Here is a 14,660-nt window from a genome sequence, read left to right as displayed (position 1 = left end):
AAAATAAAAAAATCCTAATATCGTACCTCCTCCTTTTCCCTCCTGGTTCCTCCATACTTCAACCTGCCTGCGTAATGACATTCTGCAAAATCATCGAGCATGGAGCCCATGGCAGGCTATTACAGAGGAAGCCGCTGCAAAATAAAAATAAAAATAATAATCATCACTGTACCTCAAGTTTGTCAGAGAACAGCTTGAATATTGACAATACCAGTGGGTAAATGTTTGATGGACTGATGTGACTAAGGTTGAATTGTTTGGGAAGAACATACAGTTAGAGGGCACTACATACCAACATGAAAATATCATCCCAGAGGTGAAGCAGGGCGGAGGAAGAATCATGATTTGAGGCTTTGCTGCCTCTGGGTCTGGACAGCTCGACATCAAGTTTATCAAGGTTTCTTCCAGGATAATGTCAGGGTGGCTGTCTACCTGCTGAGGCTGAGAAGAAGCTGGGTGATGCAGCCGGAAAATTACCCAAAACATTGAAGTAATGGCCCTTCAGAGCCCAGACCTTGATCAAGTAGAAATGATATGGAACGAGTGAAAGAGAGCTGCTCACACCAGACATATGTCTGAGCTGGAGCAGCTCTATGAGGATGAATGTCCAAAACTCCTCCTGAACATTGAGCAGGTCTGATCTGCAGCTACTGGAAGAGCTGGGTCGAGGTTATTGCTGCCAAAGTTATTAACCAGTTATTAAATCCAAGCGTTCATTTACTTTTTCCACCAGCACTGTGGCTGTGCTCAATAAAGACACACACAATTAGAATTGTTTGTGTGATATTAGCTTAAGTTTGTCCACACTTGTGACTTGGATGAAGATTACATCACATGACCAGAAAACCAGGTAATTCCAAAGGGTTCAAAGACCTTTTTCTTCCTCTTTCTAAATAACAGATTCTGTAGAAGGGAAAGCAATAGCTGAATATTCTGCTATTCCTAGAGCCCAATCAGGTAAGACATTCTTCAAGTTGCAGTTGCAACATATTAGTCTAATGAGCTTTACTGGAGCAGCGTCCACCTCTGTAGAGTTTTTAAAAGGAAACAGGGCTGTTGTATTAACTTTTCATTATAGGTAAGGAGAGACAGAGAAATAATTTGAGCTTGAGTCTGCAGACCATGTTACAATCTGGGACATCACTTCCATCTGTGCTGTGATTTTAAATGTTTCACATGAAGAAAATAAACCTTTCAAATATCCGTAGCCCTTCGAAAAACCACTTCTGGTGGTACAACCAAATCTACAATAACGCATGAGAAAGGGGGGGGGGTCCTAAATGGGTCAGTGATAACACAAATAATCATCCACGCTAATTATTATTTAATTAGTTGCCAATCCAAGCATTTTTTTTTGTGTTCTTTGTACCCCTGGGTGCCTGTATTTGCCATATTTCACATATACAATTCCCCCACTTTTCTGCAATCGACAGCTCCTGTCCCACTTCATTTGTAGAGACCAAATATCCAAAAGCATTGCCACTTAATATTCATGAAGTATACTATTCATGTATCTTATGATAGGAAAGTTGCCAGTCAAAATCCCTAGACTGCATGAATGAGTAATGATTTGCAGAGTATACCGAACCTTCCTGAGGTGAACTGAGAAAGACATTCAAGACTCAATTAGTTGTGCTCTGATTAAAACATGAAAACAACTGATTAAAAAGATTTTAATTCCAACTGGACTAATGTTTTTCTCAGTCTCTTGAACAAATGTGACACCCTCAGAACTGTCCACTGGTCTGGGCTTTCAAAAAGGACTCAAATTGTCAAAATTATTGCCATGACCTGCTTTGTTGTTTCCCCATATTTCATTATCAACCTCCAAATGGACCTGATAATAAAGTTCAAGGAGCTGGTGAATCATTTGTTGGAGGAGACTGCTTTTCCAAGAAGAATCTTCTGGTTTTTTTTTTTTTTTTTTTTTTGGGCGATGTCTATCGCTTTCCGGGGAGTGGGCCAGTAATGGACTCTAATGCAGCAAAGGAAATTATCCACTCATGTCCAATCACTACCTACGAGGCACCGATCAATACCAGGTCCCCAGGGCTCGGAGGGAGAATGGGATCGTGCTGAGAGCAGGGAGGGCTGGGTGAACTGCTTCTAAAACATGGTTTTGTTTAGGAGGGGTGCGGGACTGAGCTGGGACTGTCTCTGAATTTACTTTTGGATTTTACCTGCTGTCTGATAGTATGGCACCCATTCACGTAATACATATTTAAAAAACCTCTATTACAGGAATTCAGTTTTACTCTTCTTATATACAACATACAAAATGAACTTATGCTCTACAGTACATCGGTTATGTGTCATTAACAAGAACCTTTGGGTTGTGAAAAATCCCTTTGCTGACTTCTGTAAGCAATGTTTCTAAAGTCATTGATAAAAATGAGTTGTGCTTTTCACTTTTTAATAAGATAACAAGTCCCTACTTATAAATGTTAGTACATCAGAAAATAGCTGCAACAATCAGGCAATAAATCCATCCATTTTTCTGACAAACTTCATTCCAGCTTCCAAAATGTGAGTATTTGATGTGTTGTCATTTATGATAGTAAATTGACAGTTTGGACTGTTGGTCCAATAAAAGCAAAAGCAAAATGAATACACTTCCCTGGGAAGCAGGAAATTATTACAGGTATTTTTCACTATTTTCTTACATCACCAAAACTGGAGATCAACACAGGGGTCAAACAGTCGTTTGGTGTGGATTGACACCAGCCGGAGAGATATTTCACAACCTGGCAACCCAACAGTTTGTCTTATAACTGATGTGTACAGCTTTAGTAAATTACTTAAGCATTAATTAAGCATTGACCACGTCCTGATTGACTCCCCCTTCTAATGACTCAAATGGCTCCACTCCAACCAGTTTCCAGCAGCTGAAGCTAAAAACCTCCCTTCTGCAACTTCACAGGAGCTTTAAGGGAGCTGCTGCTTTCCACCACTTAAGCCATGTGAAGATTTAGTCTTTAACTGAACATTAACTGAATTTATTTGAAAAATATCTTGAAGCTGTAGTAGATTTGAAGGCAAAAATATAAATATGGAGGGTGAGCAAATGAAATAAATGAACATCTTGTGTCCAGCATGCTCAGTATCAGCCTTCTGAAACTCGTATCGGTCGAATTGTCGAGCTATTTAAAAGAATCACCTCCTCCCATGACTTCCACAGTGCTAATGCCTCTACGCCACTTGCCCTGGTTCTCTCCCCCAGTCGTCCTGATCAATTAGTCTCTTTCTCGCCGTCGGCCTGTCTGCAGAGCCCCTCCCCCTCTCCGTTTTTCCTGTCGACTCTGTCAAACAGTGGCGTACTGGACGGGCAGAGCGCCCTAAACCTCTGAAACCATCGCGCCGCAAACACTCTCCTAGCATTCAAAAAGGAAGTGGAGAGCCTGCCAAAGATAGAGTGGAGGACCACAAACAAATGGAGTAGCTGAGCTCATTAAAGGGCTGGTGTGGTGGGTCAGCATCCTGCTAAAGCCCGATCAGTTTTCGATGACATCATCTGCATGAGGCCCGCAGCCGCTGATCAAGTCTGACGTATCGGAAAAGAACTAGTCATGATGAAGATGAAATCAAACCCTGTTCTTTAGTAAAAGGTTGCAATACAACAGTGGACAAGTCCAAATGTTTACCTATGTAATAAAAGTGAGAGTTCTCACTGTGAAGCAGAGTGGGATATAGTTTTGAAAACCTTGTAATTCAAGATTAGGAAAAAAAATGGTGCTTTCACTAAATTTAGGAGGATTTTAAAGTTTGGTTGTTCTGGATCTCTGTACCCGAACTTCAATTCATAGCTGCATACCTCTAAAACCAAAGACAGCGTTCTTGTCTGCATTAGCTGTACTTTGAAATTAATGCTAATACAGCATGCTAGCATGGCAGTTTTTCCATGCAAATATGCTTCAGTGCTGCAATGATTAGTCAACTGACAAAACTATTTTGATGATTGTTTCATTTTTAAGAAGAAAAAAGTAACAATCTAATGGCTCTAGCTTTTTAAATTTGCCGTTTTTCTTTGTCTGAAATAATAAATTGAATAATTTTCAGGGCTGTTTTTCAAACAAAACATGTTATGACACCACCTGGTGCTGAACGATAGTGTGCCGAGTATTTATCACTGTCTTCTGATGTTTAATGAAAAAGAATTGTTATCGGCGTCCCCAATAAGCTTAATGTTACTATACTATAGTAACAGTAACACATGGCTAACAATGTGCTAAATGTTACATAGGCTAATAAACTCAACCTCAACCCCAAACCTCAAACGTATTTGTTATTTCTTTGCTGTAATTTGTTCTAATGATCCAAGAAAAGCTTCTTTCACCCGTTAGATTTTCTTCCTGGTGTTTCAGTTTGGAAAACACCTATTATAACTTGATTCTGCTCATCAGCCGGAAGCGGGAGCAACCATCAATTTATGGGACACTTGATTTGCAGGGACACCGTTTGTAGCTGCAGAGTTTCAGCACTGAAAACAAAAATCCAATAAATATAAAACACATTTATTTAGTTGGATGTATTAAGAGCATGGTGAATCGTAAAGATGAAATCCTGTCATTAGTCCATAAAAAGTGTGAAGAGTCCAAAGGGCAAATTCACCTCCTTAATATTGATAGAGTGTAGGTTTTATATGATCCATATAATTTCAAAATAATCTTGTAAATGTGACTCGTGCCCTTGATCTCCACCTAAGCGGTTATTTTTACAGTTAAGTTAATGAAATGTCAGTTTCCAACTGGATTCCTATCACAAGTCAATTTCAAGCAGATTTACTGTTCACAGAGATGTATGAAAGATGGAAATTTGTAACTGCTCATATGCAAGAATTCATATATGAATTCTTAGAAGTAAAGTTGCTAAAGATTTCTACCAGTCAGGGTCTTTACTGCAGTTATCGAACCTCTACTCACCAAGGCTGCATTTACTTCAAACACAACATGAGATTACTGATATGAGGTGATCGCTAGGTTTGATATCACAGTACAAGAAGAAACCACAACTCTTGTAGCTGTACTTGATTCTGTCCTGTTGGCTGGAAAACAGCAGAGATGTGACCAGTCCATGTCCCACTTCACACCACGTTTCACTCCAGACCCAGTTTAGAACATCACTTGGGCTCTGAAGTGCTTCTGCTTGGTGGCGTTGTGGCTCATGCCCATCTTCAGCATCCATTTTGACTTCATCATCTGTACGTACTGCATGTCTCTCTGTTTCTGATGGAAGGAGCCGTTGCCTAAAAGACAGAGAGAAAGGAAGGACAGCATGCATGTACATATGGTGTGTTACTGTGTTGTTCAGGAGCAGTTCTTATGGGAATAATGAAAAGCAAACAGGATGGGGAGCCCATTCAACACCCGTCTCAGCAAACAAGGTGTGTGCAAATAAAATGTGTGTATATATTTGTGCCTGAACAGAGCTCTACTCTCAAACATCTGACAAAAATAAAACAAAGTCTGTTCATTAAATAAAATCTTTGTTGGTTTGGTCTATTTTATCATTTTCCAGGACTTTGTCTTGACCTGAAAGATGAAATTAGGAATTCCAGATTTTCCAGGACATGTGCATATTCTCCGTGAGTGCCCTCATGTGAAACAGGGGAAGGAAATCGCTAAGCCCTGGTAGTGACAGTGTCTCTCTACCTACTAAGCCACACAAGAAAAAAAAAGGGTGAAAGAGGAAGCTGGTGGAACTGATAAAAAGAAATAGCATCATAAATAAACCCCAAGTGCCAAAAAAACGCCGTCTGCACAAAACGGAACAGAATTAAAGTTTGCACTCACATCATCAAAACACAGCGAAGACGACAACATAAGTGAAGAAACTGAGCTCCCTGGGCCAAAAGCTGACAACGACTGTAAGAGTCCGACTACTGAGAAGTGATAAGAGATTCTTCATTCCCCCAAACTCTTAAGTAAACACAATAAATCAAAACTGGGGTGAGGCAATACTGCAGGGTCAGAATCACACAAACTGAGGAAATTCAGCTCTGCACCAAATGTGCTTGAGTTTCATATGAAAAAGTTTCTACTGTCTTTTCTTTCTATGGAGCTGAACCACTGGTAAAACACAAAGTTATGGAGGTTTTCTTAACGTCTCCATGGCAGGGACACCCAGGTAAGTACATTTGACATGATGGCTGCCTTGTAGTATTTGTAGCAAGAACAAAGTAATTATTACTACGTTCTTTAGTAGCATCGTCTAATAAAAGCAACTAAACCTCAAACAGGATACAGAGAGAATACATTTACTTTTAAATGAGGATGGAGGATGTAAAAAAGAAAGGCCTGTGTCAAACCACCACTTCCCCTCCAGCCCCAAAAAGATCTGTCTTAGTTATAATGAATACTTCTGCCATTGGCCTTTTTAAATATAGAGCACAAATAACCTGACAGATGATAATTACGTGTCATTTTAACCACCAGAAAAAAATGGACATTTAGGGAGTCATGTGACAATGAACAATCTCCACTACATATGTGGTTAATAAAGGTCATCTAGATTCTGAAGTTAACTCATAAATATTTTTAATCTCCTGTTCAGACTCATCATTTTTAAATGCTTTTATAACAGACAACTTTCACTACTTTACGCTTTTTTTTTTTTTTTAATCTGAGCATGAGTTTCTTCTTGGCGGGTTACATAAACATTTATATTTTATAGACAATATTCAAATATAATATAAAACCTGTACTTCTGATTATACTGTTTCACAAGTGGGAAATGTGAATGATGACGAAGTTCAGTAAATGAGAAAACTATGAGGAAAGAAATTGGGTTTGAATGTTCAGGAGACGACAAAACCTCATTCAATTTCTTTATGTTAAATATAAAAACAAATGACTCCAAAGTCTTACCTCCATCTCCTCCCCAGCCCAGGGCTCTGTACTGCCGGAGGACTCTGCCCACAGCATTCCTGTTGTGGGTGAGTGCCACCGCTCGCTCGGTACCAAATCGCTGTTTGTAGTACCTCATGAGGGAGCGGTGGCCGATCTTAGCACCTGCAGAAACACACGGCAAAGAGGTGTTACAGCATGAACACAAACAGGCAATAAAGCCACACACACAGACCCAAAAGAAACACCTGGAAAGTTTTTTTCAGTCATTCAGCACCTGATCAAGTCATTTCAAATGTGCCCCCCATTGTTTATTTATTATTATTTTATGACCTCACTGAGATTCTCGTCTCTTTTTCTAGAGTAACCTGAGTACGTGTAAACATACCGTGTAAAATCTGCAGACAAACAAGCACAATTCAAACACAGTTAACAGAAAGTGGCGGTTTAGTCCAATTATAACAAAATTTATTTCAGCAAGAACAAGAGGTATTTAATCTTCAAATAAAATGAGACATTTTTTCATTTGTAAAATGCCTGTTATTCTAAGCTGGTGTAGCTGAGTTTAGACTGAACATAGTGTAGGTAGGACATGTTAAGTTGGAGGTGTTTTGACATCAGAAAGATGAAAAGGTAAAGACACTTTTGCTCCCTGGTTTTAAAATGAACAAGGCAATGCCATTCTCCTGGTTAAAAAGGATGATCCATCTTTTCGTCTAAGATATTTCATGTCTACAAAACTGCAGAATACTTCTGGATTTAGGGCAATTTACAATCACTGATTATATGATCTGCAAATTTATTGAGTTTATATTCATTCATTCATTATATAGTTAATAAAAAGTCAGAATATAGTCAAACTTTTCCGTCACCATTTCTCATGTCTTCACATTGTTTGTGTTTGAATGACTGAGTGGTCCAAAATCCCCAAAATATTCAATTTATAATGATTTGATACAGAAAAGCAACAAATCTCACTTTAGGGAAGTTGCAACCAGAAACTGATTGGTATTTTTGTGCAGCCCTGCAGATGATTGATTTTATTTTAAAAATCACTAATTGCACTTTGAGTTTATCAAATTATCCCAAACTGCTGATTTTTTCACACACTTTTTAGACCTGCATAAGAGACTTACATTCTGTACTTCTGGTCACTTATGATCCACTATTGACATTTGCTCATTCTGAAAACTGATTTTGTAGTTAAGTCACCTGACGGCAGAGTCAGCTCCAGTGTTTCGTCGTCGTACTCCAGGTTCTTGTCGTCGGGCAGCTCTTCCTCCTTCATTTCAGAATCCTCTCCCTCATTTCTGTCAGGGTAACTGCTCCTGAGGGCAAAAAACAAAAACAAATGTGTGTGAGCCAGAATGACAGGAGACATATTTCATCCGTCCCCATGTGTCACTATACAGGTTTCAGCAGATCACAGATTATTAATTAGTTAAAAATGACTATATTACCTGAAGTCGTAGAAGTCTGCAAACTCCAGGGCAGCGTCTCCGTCTGTGAAGAGTTTACAGTGGCTTTTGTCTGTCATGTGACTCTGCACTGCTTCTGTCGAGTAAAATGAACGGCCCTTCTCGTTACACCATAGACACACGTTCCCGGCGCCGACTTTTTCTCCTGTAACAAGAAAAAAAAATAATAATTAGATCATATGCAACAACAAAAGCACCAATAAGCATCTTTTGCACACAGGGTAAGGGTTTAGTTTGTCTGGGAAAATCCTTAATCTGACATCTGGAAAGATCAAGTTCACTTGAGGCAGAGTGACTGGTTCAATCAGCCTGTAAGTGTTCTCATTATTCTGTCGCAAGATTTCTTTACAGTATAATGCTTTCCCATATATATGAAATATTAACATCCTCAGCCTCTCTAGATGAATTCTAAGTTGAGTGCTCACATCAAAAGCAGCTACCGATGAATTCTACATTCAGGAGGAGAAAACACTGGACCTCGCTAGTTGCTGCTGATGATATAAGAGAGCTCACTCTTACGACGGACGGATGGACGGACGGAAGGACGGAAGGATTTATCCCCTCGGGGGAAATAATGGATGGCGGTGTTTGTAAATCTGTCTCTATGCTGCACTGGAGTCCATGAGGAACAACATTTCTGTGTCTATGTTTCTGTGGCATAGGAACTTGTAGCATGGTACAACAGCTACGACAATCAAACACAGAACACTGATAACGAGACTAGGTCAAAACCTAGTATATGTCTGGACCACCTATGGTCAAATCCTGATTTTTTATAACTGCAACGTCACCTGAAAAAATCACCAAACACATAAATGAATGACTGAGACTGAGCTGAACAGTGGTGGAAATATCATCACTAAGTCAGTCAGTCAGAAAGTCAGTGACATTCGCGATTCTAGGGCTGGTCCTGCTGCTGCGGTCCAGCCAAAAACCTGCTGAGACCAACAACATGACTATGAAACCTTCATTACAAAGAATAACTGGCAGCTGTTTTGGCTTGACTTAAAAAGGAATACAAACTTTAAAGCCGGCTGTATTTAGGAATGGAAAAACCATCTTATCATCAGCATTAAGACACTGAAGTGGGAGTATTTCCTCCGCTCATTAGTCCCTGCTTTATTTTCCTTCTCAACACTAAACTCCCACTTGACTACTGCAGATCACTGTTCAGATCTAGATGAGTGAACATCACTCATCCAGACACTGACAGTTTAAAGTCCTGACCCTTCACACTGTTCAGCTATTATCTCCCTGAACGCCACCTGCAGTTACCTCACATCCACACTCCAAACTCACCCAGGTAACGGATGAGGCCCTTGAGGTCGACGAGGAACTCCGCGTCGGGGAGGAAGAAGCTGTGAACTTTGGTCATGTGGGCGACGTTCTTCATGAGCGACTTTGAGTGGTGGGGGCAGAACAGGCAGTTGGTGACAGGGATGGAGCCCGGCAGAGCAGCTGGGTGGGGGTCAGACAGCGACGCAGAGTCTCCTTCCTCCTGATCCATCGTCTCTTCTTCTTCGTCCTCCTCCTCCTCCTCCTCCATCTCATCATCATCATCATCGTCCTCATCATCAACATCCTCCCACTCTTCTGGAAGATTTTAATGGGATCATTTTAACACCACAAACTAATGAAGATGTGTAAATTAAACTAGAACAACATGACCTTCTCTACATTTATCTTAAACTGATGGGAGTTTATTTACCCTGATTAGATGTAATGTATTGAATGAAATGTATTGAAGTTTTAATTTGTAAGTCCTCAGAGGACAATCCACAAATTTGCGCCATAGTCCACAATCGTTTCACAATACACAAACATGCATTTTTTTTTTGTGTTGTTTTAAGTCATATCCACAAAAAAAAACTGAGCGATTTGCAAATTAGCAGTTACTCTGTAAATATTACACTTTTGTGGATCCACTTGAACATTTGAAACGAGTTTAGCATATTTGTGGATCACTTAGGTCAGTTTGTGGATTTTTGTCCAATTTGAACCACAGCTGAAGTGTAGCAGAGAATCCAAAAATGTGAGGTGCAGTTACTTACCACCAGCAGGTGGCAGCGTTCCCTATTGAACTGTATATTTTAGAGTCATTTGTCAAGACTGATGCCATAGGTAGGAACCAATGTATTTGGGGTTTGGCACTACAGAACAGGCAGGTTTGATTTGTAATTAAAAAAGGTCACAATAATTATGTCAACAGTGGTTTCATTTCTCCTCCTTACCTTCCTCAGCTGTGGCTCCCTCTCCTCTCTCTCGCCTCTTGGCTTGCTCCTCCAGCCACATCATCCGGGGAGGTTTGTCCAGCCTGTCTGTCCTCTGCTTCGTCGCCCCTTGCGACGTCTGGGCCGTCCCTTGCTTGGCCAGGCTCGGTCTCTGCTGCTCTTTCAAGGCTTGCTGCAGGGCCTCATTCCTGGCATCGTGATCCACCTTCTCATCACCGAGTCCTTTTTCCAGGTTCTTCTCGTTCATCTTCTCCACTTTCCTCTGGGCGGCCAGCAGGGCCTGCTTCTCGGCCTGCTGGTGTTTGTGGGACTGCAGGTGGTTCTGGAAGGCATTGGCGCTGGAGAACTTCTTGTTGCAGACGGCGCAGCCCTCTGTGACCGTTGCGTCATTCAGATGCTGTTCGGCAGCTGCCCTCTGTGCAAGGACACGCTCCTGGAAGTTTTCAGCAGTGACAGGTGGCATGTCAGCCACCTTGCGCTTCAGGTTGTAGCGGTGCCAGTCGGTTTTATAGTGCGCTCGCTGCACATCACCATCTGCAAAAGCCACTCGGCAGCTGATGCAAGTGTAGGAGGACATGACAACCTGAAAATAAGGGAGGAAAAGTTAAGAAAGAAATACAACTCCCCGTCATAAATGACAATAGCAGCAGCAAATCATCACATTTGAGAGGCTGGAAGCAGAGAATTATCAGTATTTTTGCTTTGAATATGACTGACAATTGATTAATTATCAAAAGCAGGTGCCTGGTAATTATCTAACAATTTGATAACTGATTAATCTGCTAATAATTTCAGCTCTGTTTACCCTGCCAACAAAACCACTGGCAAAACGTAACATGGCCTTTGATTAGTTGTTCCAGGCAGCTGGTAAATTAGGTATACTAATTATGGGCACATCAGTATTTTAGTAAAGTTTTTAGAATTATATAGTCTCGTGGAAGAAGACAATGTGCAATCAAATAGAAAAAGATCACATTATTGAAATTAATTCGTATATGTATATATTTCATATGTACATCTATATGGTATAATAGCATTTATTAAAAAGTGTAACTGAAATGAATGTTATTCATCAACTATTGTGTGAAACGTTAAACTGTTCGTCATAGGTCACATTTTCCTGGATTATTCTAGACCCAGCGATTAATTGCTTACTGAAGAAAATCATTAGTTTAATAAAGATAAAATATAACATTAGTTGCACCTGTACATATATAGGTCAGGTGCCTTTAATGCTCAGATAAAAAATATTCAGTGTAATATAAAAAAAGCTCAACAGTACCACACATTGCAGCATCCAAATTAATCATCAAGTTCAATTAACATCTCTAACAACAAAAACTGAACATTAAAACCTTCTTCCATAATGTTAGGCTTCAACACAGGACTGGTGTATTACACGGTGCTAATTTTAGGTAGCTGTACCTGAAATAAACTAAATACTAAATGTGTGTTGTTTAAAATTAAAGCAATGGAACAAAGCGCAATAACTACAGAACTATTGCTAACCTTGAAATACCTGAGCTAAGCAGATGAGACATTATTCTTCAACTATTATGTCAGTTTGTCTGGTGACTGTTTCATAACATCAATTTAATGGACGTTAAACTTGTGTAAGGTGGGTTAGCATAGCCTACCTAGCCACATAATACTTTAGCCAGCTGTCAAATCAAGTCAGAGAGTTATGAAACAAATCGAAAGTGATACCTAAGGATGCCAAATGTAACTGAATTCATTTTCAATTAACTAAACATGAGCTGCTAAATTGTGGCGCTCCGTCGATCCGAATCAAACCATACTAAGGAAAGTCGGCTAGCATCTTGCTAGCCAAACTTTAAGCATTTTAGCGTAAACATTTGCTAATAACAGCTCAAATAACAAACACTCATGACAACTATAATAGTGACAAATGGAGACCACAACAGGTGACATTTACTTACTTCTTAAGTGAGGTGACTCCCCCGAAAAAACGTGTTTTTAACCTCTTTTTCAGTAAGTGAGCCCCTGCCTCACAGCCGTACACGAACTACCACACGAGGATAAATTCACGCTGAACGTCTTCTTCATGACGTTTCCAGGCGGTTGTTAAGCAGCGTTTTAGGCGCATTACCGCCACCTAGTGCACCAGAGTGAGTTTACCAGTTTTATAATCTGTGGTCTGTGGATGATTCAGCGTAACAGAGACTCATATTCTGGAAATAAATAGACGTTACTGTTGATTTAAGCTCCAGTTTATTGGTTGAAGACAATAATAAAACCCAAACTCTCTCCATGGTTAAAAACCACACGTGGAATTAAATGAGAAATGAAGGTGTAATGTGGGTAAAGAAACCCTTAATCTAGGCTGCCACACTGGCTACAAAATTAGAATTTGCAACAATTTGTTATAATTCACACACACACAAAAATACACACAAATGCAATATTAAATTGCTATACTAAATACTACTTCTTATTGTCATTAAATCTGTTTGCAGTTATTATTTGTTATTTCAAAATAAAAACATTAAGTATTTCATTTATTTTGTCAAATCTCTCTACCATGTGGCAAGTGTAAAAAATGTGCCTCTCCAAAAACAAACAAGCTCGTGCTTATGATGAAGAAGATGTACTTTTGATGATAAACTGGAGGCTCTAAAACTTTTTAGATACATTTCACAGGGGAACCATACAATCTCTGCACTACAGTGAAAACATCAGTTAATAGATTTTCATAACAACAAACTTTCAAACGGTTTGTCTCATAGTTGACCATATGTGCAATGAAAGAGTCATTCATCACTTTAATCATTTGTCCTGTCAATATTTCTGAGTTCATGTGAATGCAACTGTTTTGGATGCTTTTCTTGGTCGTCACTTCAGCATTAATGACAAAAAATCTTGTGAACAGCAGGTTGTTTTGTGGGTCAAGAGATTAAACCTCAGACAAAAGGATTCACAACAAGTTTTAATGAGCTCTGGAATAAAACTGCAAAAAGACAGAGCTAAATGCTGAACCAACATGACAGCATCATTCTGAAGTTTCATCTTCATGTAAATCAACATCACAGCACATGAAACCACCTCAAGTCCACAACCACACAGGACTCAACTAAACTCCTTCACTCTAAAACTTGCCCAAATGAGTTCTGAACATTTTTCCAGTTTTGAAGCATCAAGTGAAAGAAAACTCTGCTCATTTCTCTATGACAAACCTGTTTTAGTGAAAAAAGCTGAATGACCTTTGCCTATTTGAGTTTATACAACTCAGCTGTGTCTTCATTATTCCATGGAAGCCAAAGTCCAGCATAGAGAGGCTGAGTGAATGTGGTCTGGACTCTGTGGAGGAGAGTCATGGTTTCAGAGACGCTGTAGAAGGAAAGAATACCTGCTCTGTGATCCAGGTACACTCCTACTCTGGAGGACCGAGGACCTGAGACTGGAGTTCTGATGTTGTTGTACAAAAATGAATAACTGCTTTGGTTACAACTTAACGTCCAAGATTTGTCATTGTTTCCAAATACACATTCATTCGAGCTCCCTGCTCTGCTGATATTCTTATATGCAATTGCTAAATTAACTCCTCCTCCTCTCCACTCCACCTCCCAGTAACAATGTCCAGTCAGACTCTCTCTACTCAGGACTTGCATATATGTAGTGAATCTGTCTGGGTGACTTGAATAAGACTGTTTTTTTCTCATTAATGTTGCTTTTCTGTTTCCCTCAGATAATAACAGACGTGTGTGTGCTGTGTTTGGATCCAGTGTGATTTCCTGTGAATATTTTAAAAATCCAGCTCGGGTCCTGGGCTCTGTTTGTGACAGTGAAACATCCACATCAATCACTGTCAGTGAGATGTTTGTCCATGTGTCTCTCAGAATGTCCTGTAGTTTATCTCTGAGCTCTGACACAGCTGCTGTCACGTCCTCAAAGTAGCTCAGAGGACGGATATTGATGCTGGATGAGTCTGTAGATTCACTGAGTCGTGACAGTGAGGGGTAGTTGTGTAGAAACTGGTTGTGATCCTCTGTGTGTGAGAGCTGCTTCAGCTCAGCGTCTTTCCTCTTCAGCTCAGTGATCTCCTGCTCCAGCTTCTCCTGAAGCTCTTTGACTCGACTCACTTCAGTTTT

General features: G+C 40.0%; 2 protein-coding genes across 2 annotated transcripts in view; both read right to left on the bottom strand.

The window, feature by feature from the left end:
* Positions 1-4,495: 4,495 nt before the first annotated feature.
* znf622 (zinc finger protein 622) lies at positions 4,496-12,613 on the bottom strand. The gene is made up of 7 exons (XM_023396686.2): positions 12,492-12,613; positions 10,552-11,134; positions 9,620-9,913; positions 8,303-8,465; positions 8,055-8,170; positions 6,864-7,007; positions 4,496-5,242 (listed from the first exon to the last, which is right to left on the bottom strand). The coding sequence occupies exons 2-7, from the start codon at positions 11,126-11,128 to the stop codon at positions 5,109-5,111; spliced, it is 1,428 nt and encodes a 475-aa protein (XP_023252454.1). The 5' UTR covers positions 11,129-11,134; positions 12,492-12,613; the 3' UTR covers positions 4,496-5,108.
* A 153-nt stretch (positions 12,614-12,766) lies between these two features.
* The window catches only part of LOC147817257 (tripartite motif-containing protein 16-like), a 2,077-nt gene continuing 183 nt past the window's right edge, over positions 12,767-14,660 (bottom strand). Inside the window, exon 2 of the mRNA XM_087171239.1 lies at positions 12,767-14,654. Coding sequence (XP_087027365.1) covers positions 13,779-14,654 — 876 coding nt within the window. The 3' untranslated portion in view covers positions 12,767-13,778. The remainder of the gene's footprint in view (positions 14,655-14,660) is intronic.

The sequence above is a fragment of the Seriola lalandi genome, unplaced genomic scaffold, assembly GCF_002814215.2.
Source record: "Seriola lalandi dorsalis isolate HSWRI2012SDOR001 ecotype SW California unplaced genomic scaffold, Sedor1 jcf7180002054982, whole genome shotgun sequence".
In the NCBI taxonomy this organism is placed as follows: Eukaryota; Metazoa; Chordata; class Actinopteri; order Carangiformes; family Carangidae; genus Seriola; species Seriola lalandi.
Note: the sequence above shows the minus strand (reverse complement) of the source record. Positions and strands in the feature narration are given on the sequence as shown.

Coding starts and splice junctions, on each gene's coding strand:
- znf622 (XM_023396686.2), bottom strand. CDS start 11,128: ATGTCCTCCTACACTTGCATCAGCTGCCGAGTGGCTTTTGCAGATGGT. Junction 8,466..9,619: donor GGGCCTCATCCGTTACCTGG/GTGAGTTTGGAG, acceptor TTCTTGTTACAG/GAGAAAAAGTCGGCGCCGGG. Junction 5,243..6,863: donor GGGCTGGGGAGGAGATGGAG/GTAAGACTTTGG, acceptor TCTGTCTTTTAG/GCAACGGCTCCTTCCATCAG.